The 22,284-nt window shown below is 41.1% G+C and overlaps 1 protein-coding gene across 3 annotated transcripts in view; it reads left to right on the top strand.

The window, feature by feature from the left end:
• The window catches only part of ELK3 (ETS transcription factor ELK3), a 61,090-nt gene that overhangs the window by 12,971 nt on the left and 25,835 nt on the right, over window positions 1–22,284 (top strand). For 2 of the 3 annotated variants that reach the window (XM_038415211.2, XM_043492044.1), the window contains exon 2: window positions 13,735–13,943. In XM_038415211.2, coding sequence (XP_038271139.1) covers window positions 13,737–13,943 — 207 coding nt within the window. In that variant the 5' untranslated portion in view covers window positions 13,735–13,736. Of the gene's footprint in view, window positions 1–13,055; window positions 13,161–13,734; window positions 13,944–22,284 lie in introns of those variants that run through there. The other variant, XM_043492050.1, reaches the window with a different exon arrangement.

Raw genomic sequence — 22,284 nt, 5'->3', positions numbered from 1 at the left:
AACTAAATCCCAGTGCAACGAGTAAGTACACAGGTAACCTGCTTGTGCTATTTTATAATTTTATGATTCATCTCTCTTAAGCCAACACATTCTGAAAAATCAATTTACAGAAGAGGGGTAGCTAAATCTGCCAACATATGTTGCCATCACCTCACTATGTTTCAAGTCTCAGTCTCATCTTCAAACTAAGCCAAAACTAAATTACTAGAATTGCATTCCCTTTCCTTTTGACCATATCCTTTTCTAGCCAAAGTATTAAGAGACCTGTTTGTTTTCCTGAGTTTCTAGTAAAACACAAGTCAGTTAAGAGTGGAGGATTCGTTTAAAAATAAAAATAAATATTGTATAAAAATAGCAGTAGATATACAGGGAACATTTACAGTATTAGTAAACTTATTAAAAATGCATTTCCTCATTGTAGTCATCAATATCAATTATAAAAGCTTCTGTTTCTGTACCTTGTCACAAAATTGGAAGCTTTTAAACACTAGTTAAAGTACAGGCTCACCGGTAAAGAAGTCATATTTACTTTTAGGAGTGATCATCATTGGATATGTTGAGTAAACTCCTCAGAAGTAGCACCTGCACCTGCAAACAAATATCTAAATACATGGCAGTTACACTGCCTTTATGTAGCTGTTTTCCCACTGCATGTATTTTTTTTTTCAACATTTAAAATGGAGACCTTCGAAGATTTTGTATAACAGAACAAAATAATTATAACTGAGCCCCACTGACAAAGGCAAAAATGTAACAAAGAAATTCATGTGGGGAGAATAAAGATACAGGACTGCCTTTGAACCTGGAAGTCCCTTGGATTGCAACCTAGTGCATTGCCAACATGCAACAGATGTACACCATGTGAGCAGATGAAGGAAATAGAAGGAGTCTATATTCATTTTACATTTATCCCAAGGTGAATGTTTGGAACCATTATAGATTTATGCACTTCTGTTTATGGGTTAGCCTTAGAAATAGTTAAACACATTGTTTATTAAAGCCCTTAACAGGGAGGAAAAGGCCACATTCCTTCATGTTAAGGGCTTTATATTCCATTCTTGTTAAGGCTGCTTTTTGAGGCTTACCCCTTTGGGTATCTCTGCTCTGAAGACAGTCACATTGTAGGGGTTCTGTCATCACACCTCAGTGTGGCAAGGGACCAAGCCTGTGAAACTCAGACATCTGCCTCAGTCCATCCCTCTCTACTTTTAAAAATCTATTGAAGATGTTGCTTTATCAGAAGTGTTTTTCTTCTGCAACTGTATGTTGCAGTATGTATGTATGTACCCTTCCTTTTTAATTATGTAGATTTGTCATTTAATAATGTATTTGGAGTGGCTGTTGTCTATTTTGTGCCGTTTTAATTGTTTTTGTCTGATAAACTGTAGCGAGCCCAAAGTGACTGGTGGTGGTTTTTTTGGGGGGGAGGGGGGAAGGAAGATGCTCTGTAAATTATTAAATTAAATAAAATTTCTTATTAAAAGATCCTACAAAAATAAAAGTTAAGGAAAAACTATTTAGTTGCTTATACATGAGTGGTGAAGCATGCTTATCTCATGTAATATTGCTGAGCACTGCAGGCAACAAAGCCTTGTGTCTTTTGACACACCCTTAAAACAACTTAATTGTGTGGCAATATTACTGCTCTTCTGAAGCCATCTCAGAACTTCAGTGTTGGGTCAATCTTTAACTTTTTCTAATGTTTCCACTGGGTGGTGCTGCAGGAATTCCTACCTTTTGACTTGAATCTGCATTTCCCAGAAAGACACCTCTAAAATATAATAGAAGGAAGTCCTAATTTAGAAAGTTTTTGCAGTTTCAACACAATAGAAAAATTCTGAGGATGCTCTAGCAGGAAACCTTCCAGTTGCTGGATATGGAAAAATTACCAACACACTCACTATATTGTGTACAAAGAGTTCCCTAAAGTGCTGTGGGTGTGTATGGCAGCACAAGTTAGTTCTATTGGCATTTACCAGAGAAAGTTCTTCATCAAGTTAATACACGTATATTTACACATTTACTTGCTAGCTTATTTTTTCAAGGTCAGTTAAATTAGTAGTAAGATCTCCTTTGCTGAATATTTGACAAAATTTCTATGTAAACAAACTGATATTTGTTTTTTCTTCATTTTGGCAGAAATGCTAACTTTTCATTGACCACATCCTGTTTGACATCCTTGAAACATAACTGTTGAGAAATATAATTTTGAAGATTGACTCAGACTTTTGCCTTTTTCTTTTACAATATTTCTGTGCAGCCGTTTGGATAGTACTCGCCACTTTCTTTAACCTCTCATGATCTATTGGTTGTTACACAAACCAATATCAAGGGAAAAATGTAATGATTTTGCTAATTATTCTAGAAACTCAGCCTGTCTCAAAATCAACATCAACTCAAATTTGCATCTGGAGTCGTGTGTAAAACAAATATACCTGACTAATTTTAATATTATCAAGAACAATATTTATTTTCCCTTTCACAACCAGCATGTTTCTTATGTTTGCAATTAAATTAAAAAAAAATTGGCATAAGCAAAGCATCTGAAAGTTGTTAACTTTTGCTATAGATGTTCACCATTACACTAGGTTTATAAATTGAAAATATATAGATAAGATAAATGAGCTAGAAATTACATTTGTCTGTATTTTTCTCTAAAAGTATTCATTTATTTTAAGCGCTGAGTGTTAGTTACAATAAATTGAAAGATTTTGGTCATTTCATGAAAAATTAATTTTTTTTAAACTTGCATAATTTTTTTTCCCTGCTAGACATTGTCTTGTTTAAAAAATGTACTCAGCTCTCTTATCATTTCTTGTATCCAGTAACTACATCAAAAACCAAAAGAACCTTATCAAAATAATGTAATTTAACAGCAAAATAGCCATGTTCTTTTGCAAGCTAATGCAGTCATCTTCTCAAGGGTTAAAACAAACCTGAGACCCTTAGCAAAATAAAACCAGAGCTGCGATTACAAACTGGGACAGATGTAGGAGGCCAGGTTTCCTGTGGCCCATTTTCCAGTTTCCTGCCTGTAACCTGCAGAAATAGAGGAAGCTGAAAGCTAACGTGAATGAGAGACCTAACAATGCACAGCGTCACTCCGATCAGAAAAATGTGCTCTTAGCCAGAATTAGGATACAAAGGCAATAAACACACAAAAAATACACCCTCGTTTTCCAGTCCAGTTGAAAAGAAGAAAGACATCTGTTTTAAAGAGAAATGCGTGTGCCTGCAAAACAAGTACTTTCCTGTATGAGACATAAATACACGTGTGTACATGGGAGGGTGAGAGGTGGCTGGGTGAGCGTGTGTAGTAGTTGTATGTTTTGCAGCTGCTCTGGTTGCAAAAGGATTTGGTAATTTTTTAATGTATTTAGTGAAATTAATTTCCCTGCTAGGCCTGTGTTTTAATCTTTTTCATGTACATATTTGACCACTGTGAGCCATTCCAAGCTTTGCAGACTTAACTGGCCTCTGATAGACTGTGCAGCCTCTGTGGTTTTCCAGTCAACCTCCCTGACTAATCTGTTCACCCAGGTTCCATACCTTAATTTTTGCTTTCAGTCCCAGGCCTCAATGGACTTTCTAAAGTCAGTAGGAGCTGCTTTTGACCTTAGTGGATATGCAGAATCACTGTCAGGCTGGAGGGAGGTTACCAGTGGAGTTCCTCAGGGATCAGTTTTGGGACCAATCTTATTTAATCTTTTTATTACTGACCTCGGCACAAAAAGTGGGAGTGTGCTAATAAAGTTTGCAGGTGATACAAAGCTGGAAGTATTGCCAATTCAGAGAAGGATCGGGATATTATACAGGAGGATCTGGATAACCTTGTAAACTGGAGTAATAGTAATAGGATGAAATTTAATAGTGAGACGTGTAAGGTTATGCATTTAGGGATTAATAACAAGAATTTTAGTTATAAGCTGGGGACGCATCAATTAGAAGTAACAGAAGAGGAGAAGGACCTTGGAGTATTGGTTGATCATAGGATGACTATGAGCTGCCAATGTGATATGGCTGTGAAAAAAGCTAATGCCGTTTTGGGATGCATCAGGAGAGGTATTTCCAGTAGGGATAAGGAGGTTTTAGTACCATTACACAAGGCACTGGTGAGACCTCTCCTGAAATACTGTGTGCAGTTCTGGTCTCCCATGTTTAAAAAGGATGAATTCAAACTGGAGCAAGTAGAGAGAAGGGCTACTAGGATGATCTGAGGAATGGAAAACTTGTCTTATGAAAGGAGACTCGAGGAGCTTGGCTTGTTTAACCTAACTAAAAGAAGGTTGAGGGGAGATATGATTGCTCTCTATAAATATATCAGAGGGATAAATACGAGAGAGGGAGAGGAATTATTTAAGCTCCGCACCAATGTGGACACAAGAACAAATGGGTATAAACTGGCCACCAGGAAGTTTAGACTTGAAATTAGACAAAGGTTTCTAACCATCAGAGGAGTGAAGTTTTGGAATAGCCTTCCAAGGGAAGCAGTGGGGGCAAAAGATCTATCTGGCTTTAAGATTCTACTCAATAAGTTTATGGAGGAGATGGTATGATGGGATAATGTGATTTTGGTAATTAATTGATCTTTAAATATTCAGGGTAAATAGGCCGAATCCCCTGAGATGGGATATTAGAGGAATGGGATCTGAGTTACCCAGGAAAGAATTTTCTGTAGTATCTGGCTGGTGAATTTTGCCCATATGCTCAGGGTTTAGCTGATCGCCATACTTGGGATCGGGAAGGAATTTTCCTCCAGGACAGATTGGAAGAGGCCCTGGAGGTTTTTCACATTCCTCTGTAGCATGGGGCCCGGGTCACTTGAGGGAGGATTCTCTGCTCCTTGAAGTCTTTAAACCACGATTTGAGGACTTCAATAGCTCAGACATAGGTGAGGTTTTTCGTAGGAGTGGGTGGGTGTGATTCTGTGGCCTGCGTTGTGCAGGAGGTCGGACTAGATGATCAGAATGGTCCCTTCTGACCTTAGTATCTATGAATCTATGTCCATGGACTTTAAAATTTACATGAGTTCCTAGGGACTTACAAAGATCTGTAGCAGCTCCTACTGCCCTAGAAAGTCCACAGAGAGGCGAACCTAGGAGTGGAAGAAAAAAATCAAGGCATGGAACTAGAAGAAACAGGAGAATCTGGGATTTGGGGCCAGATTTAGGTAAATCAGCTGCAAAGCCAAGGAGTACGGAGAGCTCCTGAACACCACAGGGTTTCCTGCTTTCTGCCTCCTAATTACTCTGTGGAGTTTCTAGCTCCCCCTATCCCAGGGTCCCACAGATCTTAATATTGCCACAAAGTATCCTACTGTCTGCCGCCCAGTTCATATCATTAACATTTAAACAAAGATAAGGTGACTGCTCAATTTAATCTTAACTCTGAATTTCCTGTGTTTCTAATGGTTGTTTTTTGACAACAACAACATTCTTGTAAGGTGGGGGCTTTGTTCTTGTTTCATTTTTTTACCCTCAAATTACTGATATGTACTCTCAATCTTAACTCCAATTTATTTACATTTTTGTCTGGAAACTAATATAAATTGTCTGGAATGAGCAATGTTAATACAGCATAATGGGGATGTGTGTGTGTGTGTATAAATATATAATAAATGCTGTTGTATCTCCCGAGCATTTCTGAGAATAGGCATTTTGATAGGCATCTTTCATAATATTTATCGAAGTCCTGTCTATGTACTCTACAGTGGGTTTCCAATCACTGGCACATAGTGTCAGCATTGGTATTCTAGGCTCCTCTTTCCTATCTTAGTGGTGAACCTCAAGTTTGGGCCTCAGCGCTGTGCACCTATTCATTTCTCACTCAGTTAGTCTGGTAAACTGTGATAGTTGCTTGAGAAGTTTGTGGATCCCTGTTTTTATTCAGATTATTCCTATGCCATAAAATATTTTATTTCCAAATATAATTTTTTGGCAGCCAGTTGTTATACCAATAATTATTTATATCAATGGAGATTGTGTTCATTGGGGGAAAATTTATTAGACTATTCAGCTCAACCTAATACTTCTAACATCACTGGGTGGATATGTCCCTTCCACAAATATACTACATCAGAAACCCCTACATGTAAAGAACATTAACGTTGCAAAGTCAAACACTCAAAGTTAGGAATGCCGGAATTAAGGTTGCCAGTACAACCTTAATTCAGCCCCCTTGTGCATATGCATTATTGTACATTCTTTAATTATTTGATCACATACAATATTTTCCACAGAGCCCCTGACTCATTCAGTGCACAGCATAGATGTTGTTCATTGAATAGTTACATGTCAGTATTTCTTTTTATACTTGTCATTCAATGTGTGGCCGCAGGCATTATTTATTGTACACTATTCAAACCTTGCACTGAATAAAAAATCATTCATTTCTGGGTTTGCTGAGCGAAATTAAGAATTCCCATGGGAAATCTGACATTTCAGCATTTGTTTTTTTCCCAAATTGGGACAAAAAGTGGATTTTTTTTTTTTTTTTTTTGTGGAATGGAAATTTTCAAAAATTTTGATTAAGAAATGTCAAAATAAAAATGTTTTGACATATTGAATTGAAACTAAACATTGACATTGCCAAAGTCAAAATGTATCAAAACGCTTTGTTTCAAGTTAGTTCAATATTAAACTACATTGTCCCTCAGTGGCTCATTGCTTCGTAGGAGCTATAATTTGGGAGCTCGATGCCACCTTTTTCCTATCTGAACTAGGCTTCCTGGCTTGATTGCATCTCCCATAATGCATGCGGAGCCATCTGACCATGATGCACCATGCAGGTCGATTAGGGGGAAATCCACATTGCATTATAGGAAAGTGTAGGTCTCCAGGGAGTCCAGCCCATCAGAGAGAATGGGGGTCCCAAATAATGATTTGAACTGATTTGAAACAACATGTTTCGTCTTAGTTCAAAAACCAAAATATTCCAATTTGGGTCAAACCCACTCAAAATGAAATATTTCATTTAGATTTTCCTGACAGAAAATTGATAATTTTCAGCAAAATTTTGATTTTGCAGAAACTGCATTTTCTGTTGGAAAATCATTCTGACAGAAAGAAAAGGAGTACTTGTGGCATCTTAGAGACTAACAAATTTATTTGAACATAAGCTTTCATGAGTTACAGCTCACTTCATCGGTTGCATTCATCGGAAGTGAGCTGTAGCTCACGAAAGCTTATGCTCAAATAAATTTGTTAGTCTCTAAGGTGCCACAAGTACTCCTTTTCTTTTTGCGAATACAGACTAACACGGCAGCTACTCTGAAACCTGTCATTCTGACAGAGATTCCCAACCAGCTCTATTAATTTCCTCTGGCTTTTCTGTGGGGCTCTCATTGTAGCAAAATAGATTCTGCTTAATAGCAAACCTGTTAATAACAACATTCTGCCTGGAACCGATTCGGTCCAGTTGACTAGAATGTTAATTGGTCTGGATATTGGCGACAGGCATGCCAACTATTAACAACTTCTTTGTGGAAAGCCCAGGCCACACACAGGTTTACAGGGCTTCAGCCAGGGGAGGAAGCTCTGGTACATGTGGAACCTGGGCAGGTTGTAGGCAGGGCAGCCAGGAGGCTGGATGGGGTGGCTTTCCACAGGAAGCAGGGTGCTGGTGGCCCATGGGGCTGCCTTATACCTCTCCTAGTGCTCTCCTTGTGCTGGGTTCCACCCTGGCGCTGTGGGTCCAGGCTCAGCCTAGTGCATCCTAGTACCCCTGCTCCCTATAGAGAGCCCTGTCCGCAGGCACGCTAGTGGGATTGCAGGGATCTACCAAGCTTGGGCCTTCAGTGCCAGGGCAGAATGCAGCCCGGAGAGTGCAGGGAGAGGTGTTGTGCAGCTGTAATGCTTCCTTCCCTGGCTGCAGCCCCGCAAGCCTGTCTGCGATTGGTGCTCTGCGTGTCCCAGCGCTTCCTTCCAGAGCCACAGCGCTGGAACGAAGCACTGGGATTTGCGGAGCACTGACTGCAGGGAGATTTGCGGGGCTGCAGCCAGGGAAGGTATGTTCCTTGGCTGCAGCCCCACAAGCCGCCTTTTTGCATATTAATTAATTACGCTGATTAATAGCAACTTTTGGCTCTCCACCGAGGGGTTGCTGATATTTGGAATCTACTGTACTGTATCTTAGTTCTTTACAAACATTAATGAAATCATCTTTGCAGCGCCTGAGAGGTGAAATGCTATTATGTTCACTTTACACATGACCACTGAGGGACAGAGACAGAAGCCAAAATTGACTAGAGGGGATGGACACCTATGCTTTGCCAGTAGATTTCACAGCTATTTGCTAGACAGCAAAGGAGTGATTAGATTATTCCAGGTTCTGCAGGGGAGTGTTCTCTGGGGATTACAGACCCTTTGGACTCTGTCACCCCAACCTTTCCGTGTCCTATTCCCTCCTCTGCTGCTATCCCCCTGCTCCTTTCCTCCTCTTCCACAGCTCCATATAATCTTCCTTAACCATGTCCTTGGAAACAGCTGACCCATTTTATTTAAAACTTAAAAAAAAAAAAAAATCAGCCTGAGGCAGACGCCCGGCATGGAAAATTTCAGCGTGAACAGTTTAAGTTTGTGGAAGTTACAAGCAACTGGAAACAGGATTTTATAATGGGAACTGTTGGGCAACCTTAGCTATAGTTGTCACTACCTGCACCACCTATAATACATGCTCTTGGTCAGGGCTGAAGGGTCAGGAATCTGCTGCAGCAAACACACTTCTAAACCAGTTAAGGTCCAATTAAACTTTCCTCTGATATAGAGAAGAGGATGTAGTCCAGTTCCAAAAGCAAAGAAAGGCACATTGTGTGATTTAACTATTCTAGTAATATGATTTATGTCATCATGATTGTGAAGGTTGTGTTGGTGTTTTCATAACCCCTTACCCTTCTTAATTTCTTCAATTGAAATTTGTCTTCAAGATTTTAGCCCAGGAGATTTGTTTTACAAAAGTCAAAAACAGTTTAATCTATTTTTATTTTCCCAGTGTGAAAGAAGTTGATGATTTCAGATGCTTTTTGTCATTTCAAAGAAGCACCAGATGTAAACTGAAATTGTGCAGGATATTTCTTTATATTGTATATTATTAATTATAGGGGAGAAACTCAAAATAAAAATGGCAGGTTTCAGAGTAGCAACCGTGTTAGTCTGTATTCACAAAAAGAAAAGGAGTACTTGTGGCACCTTAGAGACTAACAAATTTATTTGAGCATAAGCTTTCATGAGCTACAGCTCACTTCATCGGATGCATTTATATGCTCAAATAAATTTGTTAGTCTCTAAGGTGCCACAAGTACTCCTTTTCTTCAAATAAAAATGTATTTTTAACAATATGATTATGAGCCTGCTCCCTGTATAATAAAATAAACAGATTTTTTAACTCCATGGGCTAGTGTATATATGTGAGAGTCAGATGAATAGAGTTACATGATTAACCAGAATGTCTTGGATAAATCCACCATGGAAGGCTAAATACTTATTTATCCAATAGACGGGTGAAAGTAACTTAAAGGACTTACTGGTACTCCGGAGTCCTGAGCAGGGGGGCATAGCCTCAACTGGAAGAGGTATGGCCTCAGCTGGAAGAGGGGGGGCTGGGCCCTTTAAATTGCCCCCAGAGCTACCAGCTGCAGAAGCGGCTGGGAGCCCCGGGACTCAGGGGTGATTTAAAGGGCTCCGGCTGCCGCTACCACAGTGGAACTCCGGGCTCTTTAAATCACCGCCGGAGCCCTGCTGCCGCTACCCCGGGGCTCTGGCAGTGGGGGGCGCTTTAAAGGGCCTGGGGCTCCCCGCAGCGGCTGGAACCCTGCTGCCACTACCCCAGGGGCTCTGGCAGTGGGGCTCTGGTGGCGCTTTAAAGGGCTAGGGGTTCCAGCCTCTGCGGGGAGCCACAGGCCCTTTTAAAGCACTGCCCAAGCCCTGGGGGTAGTGGCGGCAGGGCTCCGGCAGCGCTTTAAAGAGCCTGGGGGGAGCTCCAGGCCCTTTAAAGCACCAGCCTGGGGAAGCCAGTCCAGTCCGGCACAGCGTACTGGACTGGCTTACTTTCACCTCTGCCAATAGACTATATCTGCTTTAAAGGCACATGATGTAACTTTAAATATCTGTATTTTTATATGTGTTTATATCCTTTTTCTTACCCTGCACTGGGTAAAAAAGGATTTGTATAAAAGTACATAAAATTTGCATAAAAATGTATGTAACTGAATAGATGCTGTGCCTTAAATTCTAAATATATGTTTTATATTTAACTTAAAAACTGGTTTGTTGAAAAGACTGGAATGGCTCCCCATGACAAGATGGACCTCTGCCCTCTGTCGTAGACTTTATTATTGTTACATTGCACATCTGGGAGTTGTCGGCTATGTATTCCTGCCTTTTGTGTTCAAATTGAATTTCCAAATGTAATGGATAAATGAGGACTTTGCAGTCATAAGAAAAAGAACAAATTTGGAAAACCCCTTTTGGTGTGTGTGCTTTGAAATGATTTAGGCCAAAGCAAATTCCCAATTCTATTTTGCCTCCCCCTAAAGATATTCACTAAATTCTCCAGTATCTTTAGCTGACTCAGTAAATTAACTTTGGTGAAGAATAAATTATTTATTTTTTGTCATTAAATATTCTACATGCAGAATTTCACTTTGTTTATTATAGGACCTAGTGGATTGTTTTTCTAGTGAGTGAAAAGCAACAAACATTAATTAACACCCTGATGTATATGAGTGAAAAAGAAAACCTAAAGTTCAGTGAACTGCCTATAAAGGTACATACAGTCTCACATGGTTGAATAGCTAGAAGCCTTGTGCCACCTTGTGGCAGTCACACCAAACAGAACTGTAGAGCTGTAAGCCTGATAAACACACTGACTGCACCGTAGAATAATATTAGAACCTTAGTGATTTAGACCCTACTAATTTTGTTTTGAAGATCATTTCGTTTGCTGGACTTAGATGTAGACAATGGATACTCCTAAAAATCCAGTTAACTTGATAATAGTGGGATTCTTATAACTGTATCAGATATGTGAAACAAGGTCAGAATTAAACAAGCAATTAAGCAAGTATTAAGAAAAAATATGGCATTAGTGGCTTTTCCACTCCTTTCCCTCCCTGATTTAGGGATAGCAACTAATTATCTATTTGGATACCTAGAGCAACAGTCACAAAAGCCTGAATGACTAGGCCTGATACTTATACCAATGGTTAGAGGTAATATTTACATGCTGAGACATTTCAAAATTACTGAAAATGAGAAAAACCCTGCTTATTTATTTTCTAGTTTAAAGGTCAATTGAAAATGAATTTTTGATTGTAAAAATAGCCTGACCTTCAATGTTAACAATCCTGAATCATGATTTGTGTGCACACACACATGGCAAATCAGAATATTGGCTCTCTGAAATGCCCTAGTTCTTCTGTTATTATATAAGCAATAGAAGAGAGGGTTTTATAAAAGGAAGTGACTGTCTACACTGGGACACCAACAAAAATTAATATGCAGTAATTGAAGGTGTGAATTTGAAGTGGATTAGTTAAACTGTATTTAATCGCTGCATGATGCTTTTATTCAGAATTAAAGTGGCCTTTTACATCACTTTCAGAGTGAGTTAAAGTAAACTGAATTAAGGACACTTTAATTCTGGGATGTATTAGCAGGAGTGTTGTAAGCAAGACACGAGATGTAATTTTTCCAATCTACTCCGTGCTGGTTAGGCCTCAGCTGGAGTATTGTGTCCAGTTCTGGGCGCCACATTTCAGGAAAAATGTGGACAAATTGGAGAAAGTCAAGAAGAGCAACAAAAATGATTAAAGGTCTAGAACACATGACTTATGAGGGAAGATTGAAAAAATTGAATTTGTTTAGTCTGGAAAAGAGAAGACTGAGAGGGGACATGATAACCGTTTCAAGTACATAAAAGGTTGTTACAAGGAGGAGGGAGAAGAATTGTTCTTAACCTCTGAGGATAGGACAAGAAGCAATGAGCTTAAATTGCAGCAAGGGAGGTTTAGGTTGGACATTAGGAAAAACTTCCTAACTGTCAGGGTGGTTAAGCACTAGAATAAATTACCTAGGGAAGTTGTGGAATCTCTATCTTTGGAGATTTTTAAGAGCAGATTAGACAAATACCTGTCAGAAATGGTCTAAATCAGGGGTTCTCAAGCGTTTTCTTTCTGAGCCCACGCCCACCCCCCCCACAACATGCTCTAAAAACTCCACGGCCCACCTGTGCCACAACAACTGTTTTTCTCCATATAAAAGCCAGGACGAGCATTAAGGGGCAGGAAGCAGGGCAATTTCCCAGGGCCCTATGCCACAAGGGAAACTGCAAAGCTACATTGCTCAGGCTTCGTCTTCAGCCCCAGGTGTTGGGACTTGAGGCCACAGGCTGTGAGTCTAATGCCAGCCATGCTTGACGGACACCCTGGTTGAGAACCACTGGTCTAGATAATACTTAGTCCTACTACTAAGAGTGCCGCGGCCTGAACTAGATGACCTCTCAAAGTCCCTTCCAGTCCTATGATTCTATGAATGAGGGCGTTCAGACAAAAGTTTGATGTGGTTTAATTAATCCACTTCAAATTCACATATTTAGTTAATTTGGATTATTTTCCTAAAATCACTTTTTAAAATGGGTTGTACTCTTCCAACTGACTTAGGGCCCTTCTGAAATTTTTCTCCTAGCTGCCAGCTCCACCTGCGATACTGAAGGGCAAGATACTTCTTACATAACTGATGGAATGTTTAAGGTGAATCACTTTGGGGGAATTATTTTACATTTCCCAAGTGTGCTAGGCTCCTTACATTGCAGATGAAATGGTCCCAGCTCCAAAGAACTGACAGTCCAAGTGCAGACATGATGCAACAAAGGAGGTGACAAAGCAGCAGAGAAAGAGGATTGGTGACGAAGGAGAGGAATTACAGCAATACGATTATGCAGTCACTATGTAAGGCAGGTCACCTCACAGCAGCATGTATATTTAGTTAAATGAATAGAAAAATGAATTTAATTCCTGTCTCCCTTCTTGTGGTCCTTGCAGTATCAGGAGGTTTTCCTGAAGAGAGGGTCGTACCATGGGAGTGAATTCTGAGAGCAGGAACCAGCATAAAGATGGAAAAGCAGGCTGATGAAGTATCAAGACTAGCGTCGTTAGTGCAGGAGAGGTGACAAAGATGCAGTGAAATTATGTAGGCAGAGGCAGAATTATGGAGGGCATTGTAAATGAGGCTAAATTTAAACATGATTCAATGGATATGGGGCAGACAGTGGAGGAGTTCAAAAAGGCAAGTGACTAGTCAGATTGATGGGCAAGAAGACTATTTTTAGAGGCCATGTTTTGTATGGATTGTAAAAGAGCAATGTGGGAACAAGGAGGCCAGAGAGAGATAGTTGATGCAGGAATTGAAATGGGAAGTGCTAAGGGCCTGGAAGTGACATGGGGTTTATATGAACCACATGTACAGTGTTTTACTTTCCCTTTACTCTGGTGTGTATGTTTTAGCAAAAATTAATGGGGGGGAAAAAGAATGTTACAATTAGAATTGTGACGTGGGAGTGCCGGTCTTCTGTATTTTTGTGCTTAGAATTATTTTTTAGTGCCTTTGGCAAAGGAAGGTGAAACTGTTTTTTAGCTGTGTAGAATGAATCCTACATGAAGATTAGGGTTGAGATGAACCTAGACCTTGAATCTGTGCTACTGAATGCCTTTCACACAGTGTTGTCTTTTGTCCATTGTAGGTATGGAGAGTGCAATCACACTGTGGCAGTTCCTATTGCAATTGCTGCTGGATCAGAAACATGAGCACCTGATCTGTTGGACATCCAACGATGGGGAATTCAAGCTACTCAAAGCAGAAGAGGTGGCCAAGCTGTGGGGACTCAGAAAAAACAAAACTAATATGAATTATGACAAGCTGAGCAGAGCACTCCGATATTATTATGACAAGGTAAACGTGGTTATTCTGAAGCAGATTAAGAAAATAAAAGCAAAACCGAATAGACTAATTGAGAGATGCAAATAATATTTTACCTTTATGTAGATGCTTTCATTCTTAAAGATCCCAAAACAAATATTTTAAATAGAGCACCATTGAAGGCAGCCACTTCTGGGTGGAGTGACAACTAATTGGCACTCAGTAAACCACTGCACAATACTGGAGTGAGGGAGGAGGAGAAATTTTGGCTAACACCCTCTATAACTGTTGACAACAATAAAATGACTGTTTATTATAAAGAGAGACTGGTTATCACAGCATAGTTAGGACTTTCTCCAGTGAAGATCAGTGGTGGAGCATAGCAATACTGTAATTATAACAGTTATAATAGTGGCTTCACTGCCAGGCTAACTTTAAAAATGGTGAACGAACACACACACACACACACACTTTAAACATTTAGGTTAAAATTTTCAAAGCCAACTAAAGGACATACATGATTGAGACACACATGAGGTTTTTGGGTAATAATTTGATAGTCTCACTCTGTCATTTCTACAAAATGTTTTGAGTTTAAGAACTGTTAGTGACAGTGTGCAGTAAATAGCATGTCATTAAGGGCATGATATAATGACCAATGAAATTAATGAGGGGAGGGTGTCTTTCAATTCACTTAATAGATTGGGCCCTAATTCTTTTGGTTTGCAATGCAGTGAACATTAATCTCTTGAAACACTTTTAGAATGCCTGTGGCTATGCTATTGTACTGCACAGGAGTTTCATTGTAATTGACCACTAATTAATGCCCACTTTTTCTTAAGTAGCATTTAAATTTTATGTAAAATCATCTTGTGACAAACTCTGTGTTGATTTAAGTAATAAGCTAGATTACATGTTGGGTGTAATTTGGTTATAAAACAGACGTAAGTGGTAAAGTACTGCAACATGCACCAATCTGACATTTTTATGGATGTGCAGAACAAGTGTAATTTACAACAAGAAAAGCAACGAACAGCAAAGTGCATTATTATTGTTGTTATTATTTGTATTATGTAACACCTGGGAGCCCCGGTCATAGCCCATTATGCTATACACTATACAAGCACAGAACAAAAAGACAGAGCTTTGTAAGATAAAACATGTATGAGCAGGTGGTTCTCACCCCATTCCAGGTAAAGCCTGCACAAGCTGCAGACTGTGAAACTTACTCCCATTCCCAGTGTTATCTTTATTGATCTCTCGCATCATAATGACAGAGCATAAACCTCAGTCCAAGCTTCCTGCTCAAAGTCTAGCTGTTCCTAGGGTTTCTTGCACATTCTCTCTATCTCTGCCTCTCGTTCGCTCTGAACAGAGAGTCACATGAGTCACATCCTCCTCTCCTATATTGTGGTAGAATTAACTATGTAAGATAAGTCAGCAGAATTTACATTGAAGCTTTATGCAAAGCTCTAACTTTTGATAAGATGGTGGGTTAACAGAAGTGTAGGCGCCAACTCCCTGGGTGCTCTGGGGCTTGACCACCCACTGGAAAAAAATAGTGGATGCTCTGCACCCACTGGTGGCCCTGCCGATGAGCTCTTCCCCATCCCTCTCAGCACCTCCAGCCTGCCGTGGATCAGTTGTTCAGCAGTGGGCAGGAGGCGCTGGAGAGGGGAGGGGGCAGAGTGAGGGCGGGGACGGGGCCCGGGGCGGAGCCTGTGAACAGAAGAGCTTTGCATCCATTTGCAGAATCCCAGAGCCTTTCATTCTAGTATGACTACAGCTTTCCCAGCTTTACCGATCATGCTTTTCCTGCTAGTCCCCTATCACATATGAAATTATGCACTTATAACATTTACTCCATGCACTTGCTCATATGTGCTTACTTACCAACTTGCATCATTTACCTTCCTGCTGGATTTGATCCAAAGATTTCTATGGATGTGGCATCCACTTACATACGACTTAGATTTTGCGCTTTGTATATGTGCTTGAAATTCAGTGACCTTATTGAGTATAATACATTCCACTTGACAGCTGGTATGTATTTATGCTATTCTGTAGTGTATGTCAACATCCCCAGAGGTCAGCTTCACACAGAGCATGTAGGCATAGATTTGGCCCAGTGTTCTCACTGCTGATAATGTGCCAAAATATCTGCTGGGTAGCTTCATGTACGGATGTTTTTCAACCACTCTGTCAAAATGAAATCCTAAATAGAAACATCTTGATTATTGTTACTTGGAGTTATTTAGAGCTTTTAAGATCAGATAGGCACAGTTTTAGCCTGATTTTAAGGAGTTCTGAGCACTCATCGACTCAGATAAGGTCAATGGGAGCTAAAGATGTTCAGTACCTCTGAAAACCAGGCCACTTGAGTATATTGGGAAGGTCATAAGGTCACCATTGGGGTAAACGGTGCTACAGAAAGTACTTTATTGGCCTTTCAGTTGGTGTCCAGTCTAGTCATCCACTTTCTTGGGTTAAGTAAGATGTGGCAGCAGTAGACTAAAGTATGTGGAGATAAAGAATACAGAGGGTAACACAGAATTTGTATTTGATAAACTGAGTATAGCAGAGGGATGAATGCTTGAGGGGAACTCTCATATGTGACGAGATACTAGAAGGATAAATTACAGGAGGACTTATTGCACAGCACAACACTGGCGGCATTAAAATATCTAGTACAATTCCCCTATCAGGATGTTAGACTACTGTTTTTCCAGCTACTCTTGGATTACTATTAATTGTATTATTTCAGGATCACTGTTCTTTATATGACTAAATTATTGATTTTTACAGTGCGGTCATTTATTATTCTTACTGTTTTGTACAATCTTTGCAAAATCAGGGTTAATGCTAATTTTTTAATTTATTTTTTTAGAAAAGTATAGTTATGCTTATTGGTCTGTTCTCATCTTGATTTTCCAGGAGCTAAATGAGATGAGATTATACCCTGCAGTGACTAACACTAAAATTTAGCATGATTATGGTAGGTTTGCATGCTACACATGGCAGGGTAAATCAGACTAATTTATTACCGAATTGAGCTCAAAGTATAGTTGTCCTTTATTATTTGTCTTACACTAACCCCTAGGGAGTTCCCCTTGTGTTAGGTGCTGTGCAAGCAGAGTTAACAAAACATCCAAAAATCCAGTCACTGCATCTGAAATCAAATTCTTTTCTATGTATTGAACAGGATTTGGTAGATTGATATTTTTGTTGTTGCTTAAACAAGAATTTAAAACTTTGAAAACTCATGGCAATCGGTGGAGGTTCCGGAAGACTGGAAAAAGGCTAATGTAGTGCCCATCTTTAAAAAAGGGAAGGAGGAGGATCCTGGGAATTATAGGCCAGTCAGCCTCACCTCAGTCCCTGGAAAAATCACAGAGCAGATCCTCAAGGAATCAATTCTGAAGCACTTAAAGGAGAGGAAAGTGATCAGGAACAGTCAGCACGGATTCACCAAGGGCAAGTCATGCCTGACTAATCTAATTGCCTTCTATGACGAGATAACTGGCTCTGTGGATGAGGGGAAAGCAGTGGACGTGTTGTTCCTTGACTTTAGCAAAGCTTTTGACATGGTCTCTCACAGTATTCTTGCCAGCAAGTTAAGGAAGTATGGGCTGGATGAATGGACTATAAGGTGGATAGAAAGCTGGCTAGATTGTCAGGCTCAGCGGGTAGTGATCAATGGCTCCATGTCTAGTTGGCAGCTGGTATCAAGTGGAGTGTCCCAAGGTTCGGTCCTGGGGCCGGTTTTGTTCAATATTTTCATAAATGACCTGGAGGATGGTGTGGCTTGCACCCTCAGCAAGTTTGCAGATGACACTAAACTGGGAGGAAAGGTAGATATGCTGGAGGGTAGGGATAAGATACAGAGGGACCTAGACAAATTAGAAGATTGAGCCAAAAGAAATCTGATGAGGTTCAACAAGGACAAGTGCAGAGTCCTGCACTTAGGACGGAAGAACCCCATGCATCACTACAGAGTAGGGACCGAATGGCTAGGCAGCAGTTCTGCAGAAAAGGACCTAGGGGTTACAGTGGACGAGAAGCTGGATATGAGTCAACAGTGTGCCCTTGTTGCCAAGAAGGCTAATGGCATTTTGGGATGTATAAGTAGGGGCATTGCCAGCAGATCGAGGGACGTGATCGTTCTCCTCTATTCGACATTGGTAAGGCCTCATCTGGAGTACTGTGTCCAGTTTTGGGCCCCACACTACAAGAAGGATGTGGAAAAATTGGAAAACGTCCAGTGGAGGGCAACAAAAATGATTAGGGGACTGGAACACATGACTTATGAGGAGAGGCTGAGGGAACTGGGATTGTTTAGTCTGCGGAAGAGAAGGGGGGGGGGGGAGATTTGATAGCTGCTTTCAACTACCTGAAAGGAGGTTCCAAAGAGGATGGATCTAGACTGTTCTCAGTGGTAGCAGATGACAGAATGAGGAGTAATGGTCTCAAGTTGCAATGGGGGAAGTTTAGGTTGGATATTAGGAAAAACTTTTTCACTAGGAAGGTGGTGAAACACTGGAATGCGTTACCTAGGGAGGTGGTGGAATCTCCTTCCTTAGAGGTTTTTAAGGTCAGGCTTGACAAAGCCCTGGCTGGGATGATTTAGTTGGGGATTGGTCCTGCTTTGAGCAGGGGGTTGGACTAGATGACCTCCTGAGGTCTCTTCCAACCCTGATATTCTGTGGTTTGAAGGAGTTATCCGTCTAACAGGCTATGAAACATCTTCACTGTAGGATTTTAAAGCCATAACTACTACGATAAAAAGATGTTAGGATTTCAGTGAGATGAAGTCAGGCCCATTTAAGTTTTCTCTTCTTAAGACCTTTTGAAGGCGGCTTGGAAAGCACAAAAGGATTAACAGAAGGATATTCTATTGTAGAAGGATATGATTTTCTAACCACTCAGCATGGTGAGTTCTCTCTCACTAAGTACTAAAAGGCTCCTGCTCAGCATGGGAAATCCACATCATTATCAGACTCCAACCTCTCGGTTTATAAACTTGACTAGGATCAATGCACACAGAGTGCCTGCTGGTGAGTGAACCATTTGTGCCTGTCTTCTGCTGAATAAAGCCATTAGTTTAATACAGTAAGTGGCTGAATTTATGCTGTTTGAAAATAAGAGACAAATCATTTCTCCTTGCTAATGCTCTCTCTCCAAATCCTTTTTTCTCCAAGTAAGTGAAATATAATGCCTCTTTATGTGACAGTGCCCCTTCACTTGCATCCCTTCCCCTCTTGTGTGTCTGTCTTCATGGCATTTGCAGTCAGTCCATCCTCCCTTTGTTGCTTGCTGTCTGTTATGTATTTTCTTTCCAAATGCTTTAACTCAGCACTTCCAGGAGGACTGTGTGTAACTCCTATATACCTCTTCCAGGATGCTGATATAGAGATACCTGCTCCCCATGTGCCATCAGCAGGGTTTGAACCCTGGACCCAAACCATAGGCTACTGCTATTTGAATTAAAGGAGTAACTCTATTAGCTAGTAGCAGCAGAGAGACTTCTCAATGTGGGCTAGCCAGAGGTTAGCAGGTGATATGTACTGTGTTTTGTTACGCTCATTCAAAAGCACTGGGGAAAGGTAGATTGCTGGCAGGGAGCAGAAGAGGCAGTGTAGCCTGTTGCAAAGTTTGAAGAACTAGTAATTCTGTATAAGCAATTTCAGTTTTTCAGGGGAAAATGAAAGGTCAATCAGTCATGGATTAAATGTTAACAAACCAGAGGAGGGGCAAGTACCAAACACCTTTTCCCCCCATACTTACTCTGGCCCATGTTTCCTTCTCCCATGCTGCACAGCACAGAAGGGGAAAATATATGGGAAGAGCCCCGTGGGGCCATGTGGAGGGAAAATGTGGCTACATGGGATGCTTTGCTGACTTCTGCAAAACATGATGGGCAGTACTGTTGCCAACCTTCCAGGATTGTCCTGGAGTATCCAAGAATTAAAGATTAAGTCATGTGATGAAACTTCCAGCAGTACATCCAGTCCAACCAAAATTGGCAACCTAGTGGGCAGGGCCAGAGCTGGGGAGGAGCCACACTAAGCAGTTTGCCCTTCTCCCCCAGACTGTGGCTGATTTGTTGGATAAATTGGCAGAAGTTAGTGCCTTTTGTTAGTGCATTAATGACTGCTGTGGGCTCTGTGACTCTGCTCTGTACTGGTACCCAATGCTAGCTTGAGCACTGGATCTGCTGTGTTGCCATGGCTGCGGAGTGGCTGCAGGAGGGTTTAGAGTGGGAGCTGCTGGGCATAATCTGCAGAGCTTGAGGCCAGCATCCCGTTATCTGGAGGGGCTTTTCAGTATCTGCCCACTCTCAACCCTCTGGTCTTGCAAACTGGGGTGGGGAGAGAACATAAGTGCTCCAAAACTTGTGACAAAGGCCACCAGCCATTTAGACAGGAGGCTAGCACGTAACAATGGATTTTTCTGTCTTTGGGCAGCTTCCACCCCTACACAGCTAATGTGAACAGCATTAACTAAGCTAGTGGTACATGGTGTATTTTTAAAATTGGTCGTCACAGGGAAGTGAAGACCACTCACTGGATGAAGGGAGTTTTATTGGCTCAGCCATTTTGCTTGGGGGTGGGGGGGTAACACTGGTGTCTTAAAATCCATCAAATGATTCATCTAAGATTAAATGTGAATTAAGTCCAGTATTTGAAGGGAAAAAAAGTTGAGAAAAATTCAGTATTTGAGGGGAAAAAAATTCAAAAAACCAGCAATTTCATCAGCCATGACTTTGAGAGTAATCATGATGTGCTGTTAAGGACTGCAGCTGGAATTGTGTAAAATCCACATACAGAACAGTGCAGGAGAAGAGTGTTGTGGATGGTACTGTTTGTCATTTGATTTCCAAGTGATAGTTGCTAAATATGCGTTGATAATCTATTGACTTCCTGGTTCCTCTTTAGAACTTGTGGGAGCAGGTCACTGGATTTTCTTTTTAAAATTTGGATTTTCAAATTAAAGTCTGTCTCATATCATCCAAACAAAACACCAGAAAAGGAACTGCTAAAGAAGGGCACCGTGTACTCACCCTTCATGCAGATCTGACAGGATGTTCCTGGTTTTACACGTGTGAAAACCTCCATGTATTGGCAAATTTAAAAATAATATACATCATAGGCAGGGATGATAGTGCTGCTTTTTATTAAAGTTGCCCGACACTACCCATTATAAGACTCTGTTTACAGCTACTTATAACGTTGTCATATTTTAACCATTTGAGCTGAAAATTTTCATGCCATGTGTCTGCCTCAGGCTGAATTATTTTTTTTTTATTTTGTTTTTTGAAAATTCAGCCTAAATGGGTCAGCTGTTTCCGAGGCCAAGGCAAGGTGTCACAGGGTGCACCACTCACCGCTGTGCTGGCACCTCCTCCTGGTCATTCTGGGGATTAGCTCTTCAGACCGACGCCCCCTTCTGCCGTTTGCATGCTGTTGCTCCGACGCTCTCTGTTCTGCAGCTCCTCTCTCGCTCCAGGACCCACAGCATCTCCTTTTGTGACTTAGTCCTCCGGCTAGGTCACTCAGTGTTCCCCCTTTCGGGATACCAAAGTCTTTCAAAATCTTCCAGTTCACTGTCCTGCCAGTCTATGCCATGTCCTTGGTGGCTTGTAGGGGAACCTCGGCCCACCAGTTCAGTGACCTTCATCCCAACAGTTGTGGGCTTTCCTCTCTCTGTCCTCACTGCTCCTTCCCTGGACGGCATCCTATCCTCTGGTTCTCCTTCTCTTTCTGGGTGTACCAGCTCCAAACCCTCCTCTCTCTTTCCAGGGAGTGACTGCAGCCTGCACGTTCTGCAGCCTCCAAACACTGCTTCCTCTTTCCAGGGAGTTACTGCCCTTTCACAGCAGCAGCTTCCTTCTGTTGCCAGCTACCTGGCTTTATAGGCCCTGCCTGTTCCTGCCTATCTTATCCTGCTTTCAGAATAGTTCCCTGCTCCTCCTCTAAGTGCAGCCTGAGGAGTTAATTGGCCTACCTGGCCATCTTAACTCCCATCAGTCCTCTGTGCAGTGGATACCCCCTCACCCCAGGGAAAATTATGTTGTTCTGACCATGTTAAAAAATTCAGGTGACTTTGTACAGTGGTTGGGCCCCCATACTTTGGAGCCGGGACATAAAATGTGGTAAGGGATTGACCTTTGTGGCAGGGATCTGCCTTTTGCCACCTCTGTGAAAATCTTCCCAAATTTGGGCAAGTTGTAAGCCTCTGTAAAATTGCAGTTCACACATGCTCAGTAGAGACTATGGGTATGTCTACACTTAAACCCCTACAGTGGCACAGCTGCTGCACTTCAATGTAGATACTGCCTATGCTGACAAGAGGAGTTCTCCCATCGGTGTAGGTA

The sequence above is a fragment of the Dermochelys coriacea genome, chromosome 1 (genome assembly GCF_009764565.3).
Source record: "Dermochelys coriacea isolate rDerCor1 chromosome 1, rDerCor1.pri.v4, whole genome shotgun sequence".
Classification (NCBI taxonomy): Eukaryota; Metazoa; Chordata; order Testudines; family Dermochelyidae; genus Dermochelys; species Dermochelys coriacea.
The sequence above is the reverse complement of the archived record's forward strand: the minus strand, read 5'-3'. Positions and strand labels throughout refer to the sequence as shown.